This window comes from Schistocerca nitens, chromosome 6, assembly GCF_023898315.1.
Source record: "Schistocerca nitens isolate TAMUIC-IGC-003100 chromosome 6, iqSchNite1.1, whole genome shotgun sequence".
NCBI classification, from domain to species: Eukaryota; Metazoa; Arthropoda; class Insecta; order Orthoptera; family Acrididae; genus Schistocerca; species Schistocerca nitens.
In genome coordinates this window covers 513,409,560-513,431,824 of record NC_064619.1, presented here as the reverse complement: position 1 = coordinate 513,431,824, position 22,265 = coordinate 513,409,560, and the positions used below count along the sequence as shown (strand labels likewise).

At 38.4% G+C, this 22,265-nt stretch overlaps 1 protein-coding gene across 3 annotated transcripts in view; it reads right to left on the bottom strand.

Moving 5' to 3' along the window:
* Positions 1–22,265, bottom strand: part of LOC126263194 (cytoplasmic tRNA 2-thiolation protein 2-A) — a 127,208-nt gene that overhangs the window by 82,000 nt on the left and 22,943 nt on the right. For all 3 annotated transcript variants that reach the window (XR_007546862.1, XM_049960256.1, XM_049960257.1), the window contains exons 2-5: positions 18,142–18,216; positions 17,862–18,061; positions 3,501–3,750; positions 3,240–3,375 (exon numbers count right to left, since the gene is read on the bottom strand). Coding sequence is in view for 2 of the 3 variants with exons in the window: in XM_049960256.1 (XP_049816213.1) it covers positions 3,240–3,375; positions 3,501–3,750; positions 17,862–18,061; positions 18,142–18,216 (661 nt within the window). In the remaining variant the exon portion in view is untranslated. The remainder of the gene's footprint in view (positions 1–3,239; positions 3,376–3,500; positions 3,751–17,861; positions 18,062–18,141; positions 18,217–22,265) is intronic.

The window sequence follows — 22,265 nt, the reverse complement described above, 5'->3', positions numbered from 1 at the left end:
CTGAGACTCAAGGAGAGACTGCACAACAGAATGAGATGTAAATCAATTATGTAATAAATTATTTTACTTGAAATACAGTCAATACTACAATTTTTAACTTAATTAATCAAGCCATGCACAGGCATTTGCTTCATCACTTATGTCATTTATTACAAGCAGCATCTATTCTCCAGATGGCAATCCCACATGATGTGCTTCCAGCAACTGCTGCAGTAGGATACAAACCCAATAATAATAATTATCTAGTAGGTGACAACACCGTGGATGGTGGATACATGGAAAACAGATCAGATCAGATATATACAAACTACATCATTAAAGTCTAAAATTATTCAGTTATAATATCAAATAAAACCAGGAATATAACTGGTAGACAGAACAAATGGCAAGTTGAATTTTGGGAGAAAAGCGTGGGGGTGGGAGAAGACATACAGTTCTGGTAAATATGGAAAGCAACAGAGCGCGGTAAAAATGTAAATAGTAGATGAGACAAACAGAAGGTGTAAAACATAAATGGGATCAATAAGTAACATGCGATGAATAATAAGACAATTGCAATAATGATGCAAGGAATGAATATGACTGCAGTGAAAAAAACAGGGAACAGAATGAAGGATACTAAAAGAAGTGCAAAACAAACAAACATTAGTGGTGTTCAGTTGCAATCTGGAGAAACTGTGATGAACTGAACGAGAAAATCAAGAAGGCATGCAAAACGCACAGACATAGGTTTGCTAAAATACACAACACAGCAGTACAAGTGCCATCAGCATGTCTTTAAACTGTCCATTTCTATAAGTAAGTTTTATCTGAGGAAATGGTAGTTAAGGGCATGGAAAGTGGAGGAAGAAGAGGTAAGGAAATAACATGTTGTTGATGGTACACAATTAAAAACATCCATAGCGAATGTGAACCCAGGAAAAATCATTCCCTAAGGTAAGTTACAAGACGCTTCCACAAAGAAGGCAAAGATAGGAGGAATACACAATAGTGTACAAAAAGAATAGCAGAATTAAAAAGAACCACTAACAAGGAAAACTCTCAATTGCAATCCCCCTCAGATTTAGCGGTAAGAGGGCCCAGTGGACAGACTGTCAAAAACCGAACATAGATTAGGCATGAAAATAGGAAGAAAGTGTACTGGACTATGAAAAAAAGAGGAAAATAGAAACAGTGACCGGTCCAAGGAAAATAAGTGCAAAACAGAGCAACCTTGGATATAAATGGCATTGTGGTTAGGTGGTTATGGTGTTGGACTGCTGTGTAGGTGAGCCACGTTCAAACCTCCCTCGGGCCAATATTTTCTCTCTCTCTCTTTTTATTTATTTTTATTTATTTATTTATTTTTTTTTTCAAATTTGTATCTGTGTTTCAGTGTAATGTCTGTCTGCAACAGCAAGATGTAAGGTAGGGACCTTTAATGCCAGATGATTCTACTACTCTATCAGGCAGCTGAAAGCAAGCAACTTTTGAATGGGAACCACAAACGTTTGATGACAAGGCAACAAGTCAGACGAATCCTCCACCAGAAAACACGTCTGGTGTTTCATACATAGAATTAGTGATAGTATGTGTGTCATATGATAGGAAACTCTTATAAATGCACCTAATTTGTACAACTGGTAAGCAAGTGAGACATGCCACCTTACCAGATATAGGTGTTTGTATGAATGTGAATGTGATAACTCCCAACGAAATGATGAAAACATAATAGTTTGTCACATAAGTTGCAATAAATGAAGGCAACAATTTCTGTGTGTTCTGTCAAAACATATGTTTTTAACATTTTGAAGTTGTGCTCCATTTTGAAAGTCTCGAATCTTGAATTCTTTTGTTGTAACATAGTTCCCACACGTTTGTTTGTTGTTTTCATTTCTGTGAGACGTGTATGTGGCATCTCGCCAGCTCTCACTATTCATAACATTTTCTTATGACAGTAACATATTCTCACCAGGTGACTCATATTCTGTAACCAGTGTGAAACTGCCATACAGAAAGAGAACAAACATTTCAATGATCAGACAGACAGTTCACAATGCTGTGTGTGTGATATATTTCCCACAATATTGTGAACTGTCCATTCAGTCACTGAAATGTTTGTTCTCTTTCTGTAGTCTTGGCAGTTGCCATATTATACACTGGTTACAGAATGTTTTACAGTTCAGTACATCTTCTCCCTGTTTTCATGCCTGATTGGTGTTCAGTTTTTGACGGGCAATCCACTGGGCCCTATTACCACTAAATCTGAGGGGGCTGCATTGGGGAATTTCCCATGTGAGATACATGGAAGCTGATCTGGTGCAAGTATTCTAGGAATATGCAGCAGTGTTTTCATTAAAACTGTGGATTTATGCTGAAAGTAAGAGGCCATGTACCCTCCTTCAGTAACCATTACCCCATATTCCTTGTGAAGAGAAATGCTGAAGAGTGAAAATATAACAAAGAAGTAATGAGAAGTTTGGAGCATTCAAGTAGCTGCTACAAGAGCCCATTGCATACAGGCAATAAAAAAAGGCAGATGACTACAAATCAAATGATTGACACTCTAGCAACAGAGAAAGAGAATCGTATTATTCCAACAAGATCAGCCAGAAAATACGTAAACGTTGTTCCAGAAGTTTTTATACAATGGACAACTTAACCTGCTGTAATTTCACAGTTACTGACCAGTATGTTTCACATAGGAAACATTAGTGCATTATTCCACGATGTATGATGTTATCAGCTTAAGCATAGTCATTTGATTTTAATGGGTGTATTTTGGCATTCACGTAGCTGGTACAACATGTATTATAACACAAATGACTAAAATAGGTAACAAGCTACACAAATGATATTCTACGGAAGAACAGGCAAAATATTGCACACGTGTAAAATATGAGCATACAGTTAAAAAAAGGTGGAGGGGAAGATTACAAGGACACAGATGTTATTTCTCTGAGTGGCATGACTGTTGCGTAATTTGAAGGAAAGACACCACCATAATTGTGAATATAAACATTATTTTCAGATGAAATAACACACACAATGATATTTTCACTCTGCAGTGGAGGGTAAGGTATAATGAAAGTTTCTGACAGATAAAAACTCTGTTGTGGCAGACCAGACCTTAAACATTTAACTTTTCTCTTTGTGTGCAACCTTAGATATATCCAGAGAGAGAGAGAGAGAGAGAGAGAGAGAAGGGAATTTCATTTATCATTATTCAAAATCCATAATTAGTAGAATTGAGCACTTACAACATCAAGAGGTAAATGAACACCTCTCCCCAACGACACGTTGGTCAATAAAGTTGTGGCTAATCCTGTTGCAGTATCTGCAACGAATATTTTTGAGCAGTTCAAAGACTTTGCTGCTCTACGGAGTATCTTAAATCTGAAATAAAACATCAACATCCCATGATAATTATCAATTACAAACAAAGATATGCGTAATATTTGCAACACTTTAAAGGTGTAAGCATATAATAAGGTACATCTAACACAGTATTGCACAATTACCTTAAAATTTTCAAAAGCTCTTCTTTTGAAGTTAAACTTTTTACTTGATTGAACAACTTATGGAGTCTTTCTTCATTCTCAACAGAAAGTGACATTTCTGTGCCAACTTTACAGCAATTCAGTTCTTGAGTATTAAAAAATGCTTCCAAAGAAGTCATATATGTAGGTAACCTATATGTTTCCAAACTTCTGTTAATAGCATCAGATATATTTTTTCGTTCATCCCGTGACAGACCTAATATGCAGCCCTCTGTATGAACATTGAAACACAATTGTCTACATAATGTTCAAAACAATGTAAACTTTTTCACAACTTATTATTAGTCATAAAATTGTTGCTGTTTGTACACTAATATACTAAAAACCAAAACTATGTAATTCTTCCAGTAACACAGAGAGAATATCCATCTACTATAACATCATGTAGCAGGATTCCTTACACTATGATGCTGAAATCTCCCCTGCTTATCTTTTGCAACAGATAAATGTGATGTGTGCTTTAAATTAATATCGTGTTAAAAGCAAGTATTAATTGGAGTGGCTGTCTGCAGAAACGGGGGGCTATTTTATTTTAATTACTTATTTTTCCCAACCTCTGATAGATGACATTGAAACCACAGTGAACAATCCTTGTAGCTCTGCACAGATGTGTTATATGCCCATCTGTCACAACATGTCACACTTTTCAGTTCTGACCATGCAGTGGGGGAAGCCACCTTCCTCAGAAAAACACTACAACTGCCGTACACATTGACTAAGAATCAGTTTCCTAAAAGTGTAGAACAGTGTACAGAGAGATGTAAGTAGAATCTGTCTATATCTGCTTCTGCATTAGTATTATTAGCAGCTCATATATCTATTCCACTTAATGTTAATGAACTTTGTGGAAAAGCAACACCGTCCAGGCACATATGTGCACGGTGTCACTAATGATTCATATCGCAAACTGCAGAAAGATCAATATAACTTTGTGAAACACCCTACAGTTGCTTTTTGTGATGTAATTGTGGTAGAGAGAGTGAGGACTTACAAGCTCACTCTTCATTTTGCAGATCTATGAAGGAGAGAAGAGCATGAACACAATCCGGTGACCTACCTTTGCTCACATATGCACCTTCTACCTCATCCTCCACAACCACAACCACAACCACAACCACCACCATCACCACCACCACCACAACCACAACTCCTCCACTCTCTTACACTGCAAGAACACAATTTATCCCTTAATGCAGCTCTACTGCACTTAGATGTGTTATACATATGTAGTATTTGTTCTTAAACCACTTCATTTAACAATAAACGTACCCCTTGCAATATGAAAACTGTTAGTCCTACAGAAAAAATTAATAGGATTGTTTTAACAGGAAATGTAATGTGGTTTGATTATGTAATAGGAAACATTTTCACTAGAAACCACTGTTTTCGAGTTATTAAAGAAAAACATAAAAAGTTAACTTTAAATGTCCCTCCCCCTCCCTCGGCCACATACTCACTCCCCACTGGTTAAGATTTTTAGCATACTATTCATGGAATTGTTCCTACTGCTGTACAAAAACTTGTGACTTCATGATTTTCCCCCCTATTTGACCTTTTTTTGTATTTGCTGACTGGGATGTCCAGGACAGGATAGTATAGAATGAAAGCTGCAAAGTATGTTAGTGATCCTGTCTGTGGGTCAGTCTAATGACAGAGATTTCTATGTGAAAAGCAGGCAAAATGGAGTTCTTTGGTTCACTTTCCACATGCTGGTTGGTGTCACTTCAATTTATTACACATTCAAATGCATAAGAGCTTCACAGATGGCACCTCATCCAGTGTGGGCCCACTGACACCTACTTAAACTACAAGTTATTTTTATATGTTTGAAACTGCATAATATGATATGGGGTTAATCTGTTTACTGCGGGGCAGTTGTAATCCTTTTGCCATTATTCTCCAGTAACTGTCTAGTATAGATTTGTTGGGGCTCTTTATGGGTATACTTGTGTCTTCAGCAATATCACAGTTTAGTGGTTTTTTTTTTTTAAAAAAAAAAAAAAAAAAAAAAGAGTCCTCCAACATCCCTCGTAAATCATTTACATACATCAATAATAGGAGTGGGTCCAGTGCAAAACTTTGCAGAACGTCATACTTAATGTTTCCCTATTGAAAATCTAGTTTTATTCCTGTGATATAATTGGTTTTTGCGACACTATGTTTTCTATTGTTAAGATATGACTCCATGCATACACAGATAATGCATTTAATGCCATAATATTATAGTTTTCTTTGTAAAATTTTATGAAATTTGGAAATTTGTGGTAAATTCCTATGGGACCAAACTGCTAAGGTCATCAGTCCCTAGGCTTACACACTACTTAATCTAACTTGAACTAACTTACACTAACGACAACACATACACCCTTGCCCGAGGGAAGACTCAAACCTCCAATGGGGGAGGCGCACGGACCGTGGCAAGACGCCTCAGACTGTGCAGCACAATTTTATAAACTATGCAATCAGAGGCCTTGGCAAATCACAGAAAATGTCAGCATGATAATTTTCCTTGTTTAGTTCTACCAGAACTGAACTCATTTCATTATATATTGCTTTCTCCACGTAGAACCTTTTATAGAAGCAAGCCAAACTAAATTACTGTTCAAAGGTTATTTTCAGAAATATTGGTTCATTATTCTCCTGTAAATTACACTCTCAAACATTTTTGAGGACATGGAAGAGTGAGAGATGGACTAATGATTAGAGGTCACTTGCTTACCTTCACTTTCATAAATATGTGTTACTATTACATACGAGGTGTGGCTAGAAAAAAACCGGACTAGTACTGGTGAAACAATAAAACGAATGCAATAAGGCTGAAAGTCGTGTGGCCTGTCACGTGACTCTCGCTCCGCCTACTGCTCGAGTTTCATCTGCCTCCTGCACTCAGTCTGCCCGTGGCGTCTGTTTTAAGTAGTTGACGTTTTGTCTGTGCGTCGGAAAATGTTGAGTGTACAGAAAGAACAGCGTGTTAACATCAAATTTTTATTTCAAACTAGGAAAATCTGCAAGTGAAACGTTTGTAATGTTACAACAAGTGTACGGCGATGATTGTTTATCGCGAACACAAGTGTCTGAGTGGTTTAAACGATTTAAAGATGGCCGCGAAGACACCAGTGATGACACTCGCACTGGCAGACCATTGTCAGCAAAAACTGATGCAAACATTGAAAAAATCGGTAAACTTGTTCGACAAGATCGCCGTTTAACAATCAGAGCAGTGTCTGAGTTAACAGGAGTTGACAAGGAAAGTGTCGAACAAGTTTACCGATTTTTTCAATGTTTGCATCAGTTTTTGCTGACAATGGTCTGCCAGTGCGAGTGTCATCACTGGTGTCTTCGCGGCCATCTTTAAATCATTTAAACCACTCAAACACTTCTGTTCGCGATAAACAATCATCGCCGTACACTTGTTGTAACATTACAAACGTTTCACTTGCAGATTTTTCTAGTTTGAAACAAAATTTGATGTTAACACGCTGTTCTTTCTGTACACTCAACATTTTCCGACGCACAGACAAAACGTCAACTACTTAAAACAGACGCCACGGGCAGACTGAGTGCACGAGGCAGATGAAACTCGAGCAGTAGGCGGAGCGAGAGTCACGTGACAGGCCACGCGACTTTCAGCCTTATTGCATTTGTTTTATTGTTTCACCAGTACTAGTCCAGTTTTTTTCTAGCCACACCTCGTATCTCAGTTTTTCAGCAAATACATGTCCTCTTCCATTTCCATAATATTGCCCTCAAGTACCCTCTTTATACTCCTTCCACCTTTCTGCTTTCCCTTCTTTGCTCAGAACTGGTTTTCCATCCGAGCTCTAGATATTCATACAAGAGATTCTCTTTTCTCCAAAGGTCTCTTTAATTTTCCTGTAAGCAGTATCTACCTTACCCCTAGTGATATATGCCAATACGTCCTTACATTTGTCCTCTAGCCCTCCCTGCTTAGCCATTTTGCATTTCCTGCTGATCTCATTTTTGAGATGTTTGTATTCCTTTTTGCCTGCTTCATTTACTGCATTTTTATATTTTCTCCTTTCATCAATTAAATTCAATATCTCTTCTGTTACCCAAGGATTTCTACTAGGACTTGTCTTTTTACCTACTTGATCCTCTGCTGCCTTAAATGTTTCATCTCTCAAAGCTACCCATTCTTCTTCTACTGTATTTCTTTCCCCTGTTCCTGTCAGTTGTTCCCTGATGCTCTCTCTGAAACACACTACAACTCCGGTTCCTTCAGTTTATCCAAGTCCCATCTCCTTAAATTCGTACTTTTTTGCAGTTTCTTCAGTTTTAATCTACAGTTCATAACCAATAAATTGTGGTCAGAGTCCACATCTATACCTGGAAATGTCTTACAATTTAAAATATGGTTCCTAAATCTCTGTCTTACCATTATATACTCTATCTGAAACCTTCCAGTGTCTCCAGGCCTCTTCCATGTATACAACCTTTTTTCATGATTCGTAAACCAAGTGTTAGCTATTATTAAGTTATGCTCTGTGCAAAATTCTACCAGGTGACGTCCTCTTTCATCCTTACCCCCACTCCATATTCACCAACTACTTTTCCTTCTCTCTCTTTTCCTACTATCGAGTTCTAGTCCCCCATGACTATTAAATTTTCATCCCCCTTCACTATCTGAATAATTTCTTTAATCTCATCATACATTTCTTCAATCTCTTCGTCACCTGTAGAGCTAGTTGTCATATAAACTTGTACTACGGTGGTAGGCATGGGCTTTGTGTCTATCTTGTCTACAATAATGCGTTCACTATGCTGCTCATAATAGCTGACCCAAGCTCCAATTTTTTTATTCATGATTAAACCTACTCCTGCATTACCCCTATTTGATTTTGTATTTATAACCCTGTATTCACCTGACTGGAAGTCTTGTTCCTCCTGCCACTGAATTTCACCAATTACCACTATATCTAATGTAAAACTATCCATTTCCCTTTTCAAATTTTCTAACCTACCTGCCCGATTAACGGCTCTGACATTCCACGCTCTCACCCACAGAATGCCAGTTTTCTTTCTCCTGATAGTGACATCCACCTGAGTAGTCCCCGTCCAGAGATACGAAATGGGGGACTATTTTACCTCCGGAATACTTTACCCAAGAGGACGCCATCATCATTTAACCATACAGTAAAGCTGCATGCCCTCGGGAAAAAATACGGCTGTAGTTTCCTCTTGCTTTCAGCCATTCACAGTACCAGCACAGCAAGGCCGTTTTCGTTAATGTTACAAGGCCAGATCAATCAATCATGCAGACTGTTGCCCCTGTAACTACTGAAAAAGCTGCTGCCCCTCTTCAGGAACCATATGTTTGTCTGGCCTCTCAACAGATATCCTTCCGTTGTGGTTGCACCTACGGTACGGCTATCTGTATTGCTCGGGCATGGAAGCCTCCCTACCAACGGCAAGGTCCATGATTCAAGGGGGGGGGGGGGGGGGGGGGCTAACCCATCCTTACACCAAAGGAAAACTGGATTCAAAGTGTTGTTTAACACAGAAATTCATTTTTATATGTCCATGTCGTTACAATTCTGCAGAAAGTACCAGCAACTGGGCAGAATTTTCAGCATCATTACATACTTGAGATTCTCAGAGCAATTTCAGCTGAAGACATAACTACAAATAGCTTTTTGATATCAGTGTTGTTAAAAATTGACACATTATGGGCATTTCTTTGAACTGTGGTTTGGACATGCCTGAATTATAGAAAAATGTGTAGTTTGTACAGGTACAAAGTGCCAGCAGTAGTAAAACAGCCTTCATATGTAAAACATTAACCATACGTATTATTTCTTGAGTCACTATCCTTTTTTCTCAACACATACTAATTGTAGGTTCTTTAACAGGCAGATGCTGCATACAGATTTTGTGCTAAAATTTACTATTTGTGGAAAACTTTAACATAAAAGAGACTTCAAACTTTCATAGTAAAAGCGCATCTTGGATGCACAGCTTCATACCTATATTTTATGAGGCTAACTTATTAATCATATATCTAAAAACAAAGATGATGTGACTTACGAAAGTGCTGGCAGGTTGATAGACACACAAACATACATACAAAATTCAAGCTTTCGCAACCAACGGTTGCTTCATCAGGAAAGAGGGAAGGAGAGGGATAGACGAAAGGATGTGGGTTTTAAGGGAGAGGGTAAGTAAGGTAAGTCTTTCCGCTCCTGGGATTGGAATGACTCCTTACCCTCTCCCTTAAAACCCACATCCTTTCGTCTTTCCCTTTCCTTCCCTCTTTCCTGATGAAGCAACCATTGGTTGCGAAAGCTTCAATTTTGTGTGTATGTTCGTGTTTGTTTGTGTGTCTATCAACCTGCCAGCGCTTTCGTTTGGTAAGTCACATCATCTTTGTTTTTAGATATATTTTTCCCACATGGAATGTTTCCCTCTATTAGATTCATAACTTATTAATCATGTGTAAGAGACACTCTTTTTATATTATCTTATTACAAATACCGTTTTACTTGTTTTAAAGCACTTATTAACTGGATAATTTGTGTATAGCATTGTCACAGGTAATAAACGTGAACACAGCGGAAGCCCATTAACTCTGCCTGTTGTATAAGGTGACTTTTCTAAATGAATATCCTTTCTGAAACAATGAGCATATTTATCACTGTCAGCTATTGCTACTGCAGCCTATCATGCGTACATAAAGTAAGAAGTGCAATTAAAATCTCAAAATACAGTTAGAGGTTCTTGTGGCTTTAGTGATATACCAACTAATAAGTGAACACTATGCCCTAACCTACACACTTCACGTTTATTTACTTCTTTATATATATTCATATTTCTCATAAAACTTCCATTCAAATATGTGTAAATGTAGATATTACGGACAAAAGTTAGAAATTACAAGCAATAATGCATGGAAATGTATATACAAGAAGGTATCATAAATTAATGATTATTATTTCATGTTGTTCGGTTCATTTTTAAAGAGTTTTTCTTTTCATTATCACAACTGCCCTCAACCCAACGACTACACCTATTTCAAATACTACCAGTATTTAAAACTATGAAAGTATGAAAGTTCCAAGCAAGTCCCTAGCATGGGATAATTTCAGAGATGTGTAAATTCTCAGCACTGTAAATGGTTCAAAACACTTAGATTTATATCTTGAAGATATCACTTGAAAGAAATTTATCTACATTCACATGAAACAGGTATTACTCATGCTTGGATCTGTTATCAACTCACACACACGTAGATATTGGGTGGTGAGAGGGGCGCTCCTTTGATGTCAACTCTTGGGGGGGGGGGGGGGGGTCTGGGAGAGGTAGGGATTTGTGAGGATGTGGCAAAGGAACTCTGTTTGCAGACTACGTTTGGGAGGGGTGTCTGTCTGTGAAGGTACTCGTCAGAACCTGCAGCATACTGAACAAGAGACTTCTTGTCATTCCCAATATGTTGTCTCTGGGTGGCAGGCTGTACGGGAGGGAGGTTTTGATGTGGAAGAGATGTCAGCCATTGATATGCTGATATTGTTAGTGATTGTGGGTTTGATATTGACAGAGGCATGACTGGAGCCATCTGAGAGTTGAACGTCAACATTCAGGAAGGTGGCAGGTTGGGTTGAGGAGGACCAGGTGAAGCAGACAGGAGAGAAGGTGTTGAAGTTGTGCAGGAATGAGGATAGGATGTTCATCTTGTGGGTAATCCATGAGGAAATCCTTGTTTTACAACTGCATCTAGAACAACCACCCTTCGAGATGAATGAGAGAAGAAGATTTGTACTTCTGCAATAGTACTGAAAAACAGTTTCATTTGTTTATTTTGACTTTTAGCTTGACCAAGAATTAAGTTCAGTTGGTGTGCATAACAATGCACATAATATGTGAAATGATACAGTTCTCTTACATTTGTTCAGACCCCTGCATGTTGGCTGTACGTGTTGTAAGCACTATCATAACTTAATAAAGTTACTTTTTCTTTCTGTTCTTGGACATTAGTTGGGATTTTTTAATACAAGCTGCTGAGGAGGAAGCATGATTACCAGATGGATTTAAAAATGTCCAAAATCTTTCAAAAAGCTCTCCAGTAGGCAACAGATACAAAATACTACAACTGAAATTTAGAAAATACACCAGAAGTTTCACCTGATGTCACAGACGATTTTAGAAATTCTAATGGAATGTTATCTGTCCCTTCTGCCTTATTTGATCTTAAGACTCCCATATCTCTGTTAAATTCTGATTCTAACAGTGGATCCCCTCTCTCTTCCTCTCTTCCCCATTATGTGATCAGACATGTCCACCCCTCCTGCAAAGACCTTCAGTGTACTATTTCCATCTATCAACTCTCTCCTCTGCATTTCAAAATGGAATCCCAACTGCACTCTTAATGTTACTACCCTTGTTTTTGATTTCACTACATGTTGTTTTGATTTTCCTGTACGTTGAGTCAGCCCTTCTGGCAATCATTTATGTTTCAATTTCTTCACATTTTTCTCGCAGCCATTTTGCCTTAGCTTCCCCATACCTCCAGATAATTCATTCCTAATATTTCCATATTCCTGATTTTCCCTGATTATTTTTGTACTTCTTTTTTTCACTGATCAACTGAAGTATTTCTTCCATTACACATGGTTTCTTCATAGTTACCTTCTTTGAACCTATGTTTTTCTTTCCAACTTCTGTGACTTGCCATTTTAGAGACGTCCACTCCTCTTCAACTGAAATGCCTACTGGGCTTCTTATTATCACAGTATCTAGAACCTCAGAGAACTTTCAGCATCTCTCTTCATCCCTTAATACTTCCGTATCCCACTTCTTTCTGCGCTGATTCTTACTGATTAGTCGCTTAAACTTCAGCCCACGCTCCACCATTGGCCTCATAGTAAATGAAAGTAAAACAAAATATGTGGTAACATCACACTCTGAGACCAGAAGAACCCTTTAAGAGACAAATATAAATGGGAAAAGTTTCAAAGAAGTGTCCTCTTTAAGTTGCTTGGCAGCATTAATATCGGATGATAACACCAGTGGAAAGACTGTAAGGGAAAGTATACAACTAGGGAACACAGCTTACTTTGCACATTTACAGCTCTTCAGAAACAGCCTCATTACAAGAACAACAAAACTTCTGAAACTTAACTCCCTAGTTCACCCTGTTGTCACATATGGGTCAGAGGTAAGGACACTGACAGATGATAACAAACACTTTAAGAATCTTTGATTTTAGAGTAATACATAAAATTTATGACCCAAGGATGGAGGAAGAAGCCTAGAGGATATGCTACAACACCGAGCTACAAGCATTAATGCAAGGAAGGTATATTGTAAAATTTGTCCAGTCACAACAAATACAATGACTTGGACATATGAAGAGAATGGTGTAGGAAAGAATAAAATGAAACTGGTAAAAGATATGATCCATGTTGCTAGATGGAGACCGAGAAGAAAGTCTATTGATGATGTGATAGAAGAGCTAACCCGCATGGGAGTCCAGGAATGGAAAAGAGTTGCAAAATACCGAGAAGCATGGAGGAAAATAGTTGAAGAAGCCAAGGTTCACCAAGGGCTGTAGTGCTACAGAAGAAGAAGAAGAAATGACTGCTTTGGAATGTCAGGAACAACAATGTCAATAAATGCACACACATTGTAAGTTCGGCAAAGGTAATGTACCGTTTCCTCAACAATGAATATTGAGATGGTGTTCAAAATGGCTGTCACCACGTTCAATACAGCCATACCAATTCTGGCGCACTTTACCAAGCACATTACACATCCCACGAACCTCATCAGACACGGCAGGTTACCTGATGACAAGTGTTTCATCATCAGGAACTGGTGTCATTTCTACAAGGCTTCTGATATTCTTCAACAGAAATACAAAATGAAGAGGTGTCAAATCAGGGAAGTGAGGTGGCCACACAATTGGATGTCCCCTTCTGGGCCAACACATGGATATGTGACATTGAGTATGTCACTTGCTTGCGAAGAAAAGTGTGCTATATCTAATTCTATACATATAAGATGATGCATGTGATGTAGTAAAGCCTCTAATCGTTTCGGAAGCACCTGTTCAATGAAGATCTCGTATCTCACTCCATTCCCACGTCTGATTATGTATGTTAAGTGATAAAGTCTTGGAAGAACTTGTTCAATGAAGACCTTGAATTTGATTCCATTTAAACACAATTGCAGTTCATTTGGTCCATGATTAACTGACTCGGACAGTGAGGTGGAGTTATCACAACTGTCTGAAATCAATTCACACTTGCCGCCTGCCCTGCCAATGGCACTGCGAGTTGCGAGTGGGTGCCACAAGACAAATGCTGGAAAGAAGACTTGTCCTTGAAGCGATCACCGTGTCACATGGCGGGATCCTGTGGCCGACTTGCCTGATATTATTGGGTGCTCTGCTAGGAATGCCAGCTGTTGTTGCTGCTCCATATGATCCGCATATTATGCTGGCTACTATGTGATGACAATTATTGCCTCAGATGCATGCTACTCTTGGACTGTGTGACTTCTTGTCCACTATATGGGTGTACAGAGAATGTGGAATAAAGAGTGTTAGTTAAGTGTAAACTCAACAGTCTAATCACATGACTGTTGTTAATATTGGCTCAAGACATTAACGGCAAGATAACAAATGTTGACAGGCAGTTAATGTATACATAAACAGCAGATTATCTTAGCTGAACTCATGGTACATATGCATTGATTGTCCTTGTTGTTTCTGATATTCAAAAGCTTTCACTAGCTAATGATTACTTCCAAAACAATAAGTTCCTGTTCTAAAGTTGTATTTCAACATCACTATCAGTCCTTCAATCTGTGCATAACCTTTTGAATCACCCAGCATACGACCATCAAAGTGATGAGATACATTAGAGAACAATTAGAACCTACTCTCTTCACTGTTTTAGTACATAATTAAGAAACAAATTTGTTGCTGGTGATTAAAATTCTTCTGGGTATTATGCCGCATCATTGCTAAAAACTAACAATAATAAACTAAACCCGACGTTTCGGCCGAATTGCAATGGCCTTCCTCAGGGGCACGACTGGTTTTGCATGGGGATACGTGTTTCTATTTATTACAGACTATCGATGTCACTGTTGTAAAACTCTAATATGATTGGCCAGTCATGACGTAAGGGAAGATGGAAGGAAAGAGGCTATTCGTGGATGTCCATGATGTCAACAATTGCTAGCTGTCAGCCAATCAGCGTTCGGCTTCTGGTCGGCAAGTTTTCCTCCTGGTGTGCGCAGAAGTGGACTGACAGTTGCTCTACAGCTGTTTGTGCAGATACGTCCGTGTCCCACGTAGCTTCTGCCCCGCGAGCGCTCGCAGCCCATTGGACTGATGATGTTGTCAGGCTACTTAAAAATTTCGATCGCCTCCCATATTTTGCATTCTCGCATCCATGATTCTCCATTATTTCGCCAGTACTCGGGCTTCCTGGAACCTGATAGGTTGTCCACAGTCACGGTGGTGTTCCGCTATTGCCGATTTATTATGTTGTTGTAATCGTACATAGTGTTCGTGTTCTGCTACTTGTAAGCTGACAGGTCTCCCTGTTTCTCCTATGTAGGCGGCTCCGCACTCACACTGTAGTTCGTAAACAACTGCAGGGTTAAGATTGTTGACTACATCCTTGGTGGAACCTATCATTTCGTGGATCATGTGACTGCTTCGAAAAATCGGTTTGAAACCTCGGCGGCGGAGGACGTTGCCTAGCCGTTCACTGACGCCTTTTACATATGGTGAGTGTACCAGTGGAAGCTTCTCTTCTTTGCCTTCTTCTCATGTTTTGCTCCCTTTGGTTTTAACTACCTTACTTATGATGTTGTCATCATAACCGTTGGCACTAAACGTGTGTTGTAGCTCCTTTAATTCTTCTTTGATGTTATTTTCATCGCTTATCCGGTAGGCTCGGGCAGTTAACGTATGCAGAACAGAATACTTTTGAGCTGAGTGGTGGTGACTCTCCGCGTGAAGGTACCGATTAGTGTTCGTTGGTTTCTGGTACATTTTGTGTCCCAGTTTACCTTCGGCAGCTCTGTATACTTCCACATCCAGAAATGGCAAGGTACCATTGTTTTCAGTCTCATGTGTGAACTTTATATTTTTGTGCAGGCTACTTAAATGCTGGAGGAAGTTTCCCAATTCCGCTTCACCGTGAGGCCAGATAACGAATGTGTCGTCCACATATCGTAGCCAACAACTGGAACGTAATGGAGCAGAAGCTAGGGCTGTTTGCTCAAAGGCTTCCATGAATATGTCCGCAGCTACAGGGGAGAGGGGGAAACCCATGGCCACTCCATCTAACTGTTCGTAACATTTTCCCCACCAGGTGAAGTACGTAGATGACAGGCATAAGCGCACCAAATTGCAGATATCTGGTGGGATCTGATCCTGTAGAATGCGCATAGTCTCCTCAATAGGTACGTTAGTGAAGAGAGACTTCATGTCAAAACTGACCATAATGTCTGATGGCTTTATTTGCTGTTCCCTAATCAGTTGTATGAAGTGGGAAGAGTCTTTCATGTAGGAGTCTGTTTGTCCCACAAAACGGCATAACTTAGGTGCCAGATCTTTCGCAACCTAATTCATAGGTGAATCTATTCCATTCTCTATGGGCCTCAGCGGATAACCCTCCTCATGGAGCTTAGGTACTCCGTAAATTCTAGGAGGAACAGGCACCTTGGTGATTAGTCTCTTGGCTGTGTAAGGATCAATTCTCGAGTCCTTTACGAGGGCCTTCGTATTTCTGCCTATCCTCGCTGTCGGGTCACTCCTTAGTACTGTGTAAATGAGATCGCTTAGCAGTTCGTCAATCTTCTTTTCATATTCAGAAATGTTCATGTTTCCTTTTGTCCGCATGTAAGACCCTCAATATCCTTGTTATTCCTGAGCTCCTTTATGGCCTGTCTTTCTTCATGTGATATTGGCTCTGGGTGGTTTTGATGTTTGTAAAATTCTTACAGTTTCCTGCCTTATCTTTTCTGCTTCGACACGTGGTACTTGGTGGAGATTGAATGATCTCTTCTGTGGGAATCTTTGTGGGCGTAACTGCAAAATTTAACCCTGTGGACAGAACTGATGTCGCTGCCTCACTGATGGTCTGTGATGAGATGTTAACCACAGTACGAGCTGTACTGTGAGTGGTGTTCGTTTCCCGTTAGCTCCTCAAATTTCTTTTTCTGTCGACTGCTGACCAAATCCTCCTCCATGCAGGCCTGGTTGTGGGTTATTCAGTCGATGTTATCCCAGTCCTTCGCTGATAACGTAATCCATGAATAGCCTCTTTCCTTCCATCTTCCCTTACGTCATGACTAGCCAATCATATTAGAGGGCCAATTAAAAATTTTACATCAGTGACGTAGGACATCGATAGTCAGTAATAAATAGAAGCACCTATCCCCATGAAAAACCAATCGTGCCCCTGAGGAAGGCTGTTGCAATTCGGCCGAAACATCGGTTTTAGTTTATTATTGTTAGTTTTTATCAATGACGCGGTATAATACACAGAACAATTTTAATCACTACGACACCGGCCACGGAAGCCTATGTTCTTATAAATTTGTTGCTGCGTTATATTATCTACATTCTGTGTATTGTATACTACTTTAGAATTAACTTGTTCATATCAATGTACAAAAGACTAAAGAATGAACACATATTATTATTGTTTCTTACTTGTCTCAGACATTATGTCTGGTTAAAAATGGAAGGTGACGCGGACCTTGATCAAGCGTGACTTCCTTTTAACTGTACGGTATATGTTACATTGCATTTAGAAACTTTCGGGTAATTGAACAAGTGTCAATAATTACAGATTTCTGTAGTTGTATATATAAGTTTGGATGTAGTTGTATTGCATTGATGTACTGGTGGATATTGTGTGGTATGACTCCTGTAGTTGATAGTATAATTGGTATAATGTCAACTTTATCCTGATGCCACATGTCCTTGACTTCCTCAGCCAGTTGGATGTATTTTTCAATTTTTTCTCCTGTTTTCTTTTGTATATTTGTTGTATTGGGTATGGATATTTCGATTAGTTGTGTTAATTCCTTTTTTTTATTGGCGAATATGATGTCAGGTTTGTTATGTGGTGTTGTTTTATCTGTTATAATGGTTCTGTTCCAGTATAATTTGTATTCATCGTTCTCCAGTACATTTTGTGGTGCATACTTGTATTATTATTATTATTATTATTATTATTATTATTATTATTATTATTACTTGTGAATAATATTTATCTTCTACACAAATGTCCAGTATGTGCCTCCATAAAATGAACTACTGTTAACAGCATGCCTACTTACCATCGACATACAAAATAATGGGATTAAAACAGAGTCGTTTGTGATTTCCTTCATTTAAGCCAACTGACACCAAATGAACAAGTGCAGCTGAAGCTTCACTGCCAGAAAAAGCTATCATTACATTATCACCTGCTCTAATGATCTTTGATTTCCCAAGAGTTGCTCTGAATTTATGAGTTGCTGCTTGCACAAAACAGAGTCTGAAACAGAACAAGACAAATAATTTGTACAATGCATCAAAAACTAACAAATTCAAAGAAACTATAGGTTAGATAAATACCTGCAATAGGGATGTTTCTTTCGAAGAACTACTTCTGCACGATTTTCATTACATTTTCTACAGATGTTACTGACACTGTAAATGGGAAAAAGGATTATAAGCAAGCAAAATTTTTAATCAATGAAATAATTACAAACATCAATTAATCTATTTGTACATAAATTTTTCCTGCATATCTTCCTGCCATCAAAATTATGTTAAAATTCATGCAGCTTTTCACTATTACAATACAATTGCACAGAACTTGAGAGTAACATTCTCTTAATGGAATCATTAGCAAGCAAATGCACTGTAATAAATAGATTTGAGATAGGCATGCACAGAATCACAGTTTTGAGGGGCATCTTGATGCGCAGTTCCTCTTTGAACTATGGACGTACAGTAAAAGGTTTTTGGTTTCGCCTGGATCAGTAGTCTTTTGCATAGCCATACGAATATGTCTTACTGCATCTATGTTACAGTATATTAAGCAAGATTTGAATAACAAAAAGAGTTGAGCTATTGCAAAAGATGTTAACTGGGCTGAAATTAATGCTAATGTAATGGCACCATTTGTATGCACACCTTTCAGATGTTATGTGCAATAAACACGTTTTTCTGGGAGGTTTATGACGCTTGCCATATCTATACTTTGGACTTATATAGATTGGTTCAAATTTTGCAGAATGGTACATAAATGGATCGTAGCAAAATGATTTTTTTTCATCCAATAATTTTTTAGTGTGTTGAGATACAATAGCTTAAAGTCATGCCAAACGTACCACGTAAAATTAATTCTTAAGTAAATTTAATGCGCAGAAACACTTTAAAGTGATTCAAATAAATAAAAGATTCACTCTTAACATAAAATTGAAAACTCACTTCAAAAATCTAGCTTCATTTGGATTTTACATGCAAAAAACGTGTTTGCTGTGAGTTTTTTTTAAGCACACCACTTCTATGTTTCAAACTTGTGTGAATCAGTTCAAATTTTGTAAGACGGTAGATAAATACTTATAATTAATGGTCACCCTGTTGTTTTGTGAAAGCTTTATTCATTGTCATGATATAAGCAAAGTGGTTCAAAAGGCAATAAAAATACCTATACCAGATTAGTTGTCACCCTAGTCAACTAAAATGTACAACAGTTGCCAAGCTATGGCAGTCTAATATCAAAATTATGGTAGAGTGAATGTTGGGAATCAAAATGAAAAGAGCTCCTATCATAGAACTCAAAAAGACAAATATGTCATGGGCACAGTTACGGATGTAAAACAAGGAAACTAGCTTTTTGACTTAGCTGTAAGCTTCAAATATATTTAAATGAAAATATCTTGACATATTCATGCTTTTTTACAAGTTAACCCTGCTTGGTTGGCAAGCTGCTTGGTTGGTAGGGCGATTAAGGGGACGAAACTGTGGGGTCATCAGTCCATTTTTCCTTCAGACAGACAGATCACAGATAGCCTACTGCGCAAAACCCAGGGGAAGAAAACTCCAAAGTCTATGAAAGGTCAACAAAGGCGAAGTAAGTAACCCTTCTTCCCCAGCTCAGTGAGCTCTCTTAGGTACAAGGTACACCTGCATCTTATAATTTATAGGCTAAAATCTCTGAGGTTGTGCTCAAAATCCAGAACATTCGTCTGATATAGTGCATAGAGTCGAAATACATTGGTTCCCCAGTATGACAAAAATTCAAAATGATTCAATCTGCTACGAAAGTGCTTGTGACAATATCCTGGCATATGCATGGTGTGTTATTGGTGGAATTTGCTGAAAACGGGACCTCTGTGAGTGCTGCAACCTACATTAAAACTTTGGTTAAGTTGAGTCACACCCTTCGTGACAAACACCATAACATTAATGTTCTTTATGGCAATGCTCGCCCCCATGTTGCTGCTCTAGTTCATGAGAAAATCCGTTATGGGATAAATGTATTGAGAATGTTGGTGACTATGTAGAAAAGTAGGTAAAAACTGTAAGTTCATTTGTGTTTTTTTTCTGTTACCTTCTTAACCTTTTGATAGTAAAATCATTGTGTGTTACTTTCCAGTCTTCCCTTGTACAATTCAGCTGCCTCTTCTGCATATCTCACTTAGAAATCATGAAAACGATACAAGAGGGATTAGCGGACATATTGAGGGGTACAACAGTCATTTTGCTCTCACCCCATACACAAATGTAATAGCAGATTATGACTAATATTAGCATGTGTACTGTACAGTGGATTGGGTGGCATATATACACATACACTATATGAACATGCCAAATCCATAAGATATTGAGAGAGGGGGTGGGGGACTTGCTTTAGGAATAACACCTTTTTATGTGCATTAAGAGAGAGACTCGTCTCGTGCCTGTTAATATTTTGTTTCATAAGTATGTGTACAGGAGAAAGACAACCATCTGCCAATCTTACTGTTAAAAGTAACATTGGCTTCCAACCAACTATAGCCTTCTGCCCTTAACTAGTCCTTGAGTGACGGTACAGATCCATCTGTCCCTAAACCAAGATTTTGAGGAGTGCACTATCACATTTGAATGAAATAATTTTACATCACATTTGAATGAAATAATTTTACAAGGATTTCTGTTTCTGTTTCCACATGATCTAAATATGTCTAGTCTACAACATGCTGAATTGTACAGGGGAAGACTCTACCCTTAATAGATCACCATCTTCACTAGACATACAGGCTTCTAGTTCTAACAAACAACATGGTACAAGCCAAAGACCCTCAATGAATCATGCTCACCACTAGACCAATACACCAATAGACAAATAGGTAGATAGTAGATACACTATTTTCTGTGGATCCACAGTGAAGACATCCTCAAGGATGTCGAAAAAAGGAAGATCCTTACAAATGAGATTTGCGTAATGTACAGTGCCACACTGCAAAGAATATATTCATGTATTGTATTGTTCAATAGACCTATTGTTCTGCCCTTTATAAGGGACAGTCACTCATTTAGGGGCACCATAGGAAATAAAATATGCAGATGGTAGGAGATGGAGATTAGAATCTGTCAACTCTCTCCATTTGCACAAAACCACACAGTACTGGGCAAAGTGAATGGCTATGCCTTCATCTTTAATGGTCATTATCTTGTGTTTCACTGTATATGGTGCATTTGTTGGTCATCAACAGACTTCAGAGCCCTCCCACATTCTCCAATACTGAGATAATGCTATCGACCAATCAGAACATCTGAAACAAGATAATGTCATGGACAGAGGAAGAAGGTTTAACAGCCAGCAATAATAACCCAGATAGTGCAAAGAATGGTAACGGACCTTAAACAGTTTAGTTATGGAGATCTACAGGGAGTGGGGAGCAGCTATGTGCAAAAACTAAGAAGAAAAACAAAATACAGAAAATTGTACCAGAAAGCATTATATACCGAAGAGTGTGAGAAACAACTACGAATTTACAGGAACACCAAACAGAAATACGAATAACTACACCTTAACAATAATGTCTGTGGAACACTGTACAAACTACTGATAGAAAATATAATCACACATGTGTCCACTATGGGAAGAGGAGAGAGTGACATGATAAGAACTTGTAAGAATTCAATAAAACTATTAATGGGGACCATGGTTCTAGACAACAACTGTAAAGATGACACAGGATAACAAAAACAGCCAATAGGAAAGATAAAGTTGCTCTACAATAATGTATATGTACTAATCATTTTCCTGAAGAAGTCCATTCTAATGTTGAAGAAGACTAAGGGCCTTATGGAATAAAATCCACAATTCTGCAGGCTATACAACCAATGCATTCTTCAAGAAAAAATACCAAATGTTTGAGAGGCAGGGGAAATCATCTTACTGGAAAGGGAGGGACAAATACTCAAAAGCAGTGCAGGCATATCGGTCAATATGTCTCATAAATGGAATGGAAAACAATCAGGAAAAATGTTTCTGTCGCCAATTATAAACACACAGAAGTCTTGCAGGTGTAAACCCTAACCAGTATGGGTTTAAGAGCTGTAAATCAATGGAGGATGCCACAAAAATCAAGTGATGTCAGTAGCATTGCTACATGGGAAGCTGTCAAATAGCAGAAATTTTTCAGTAAAAGAAGTGAAGAACACCTAAAAAACTAAAAAACACCAGATATCTGGGGCTGCTG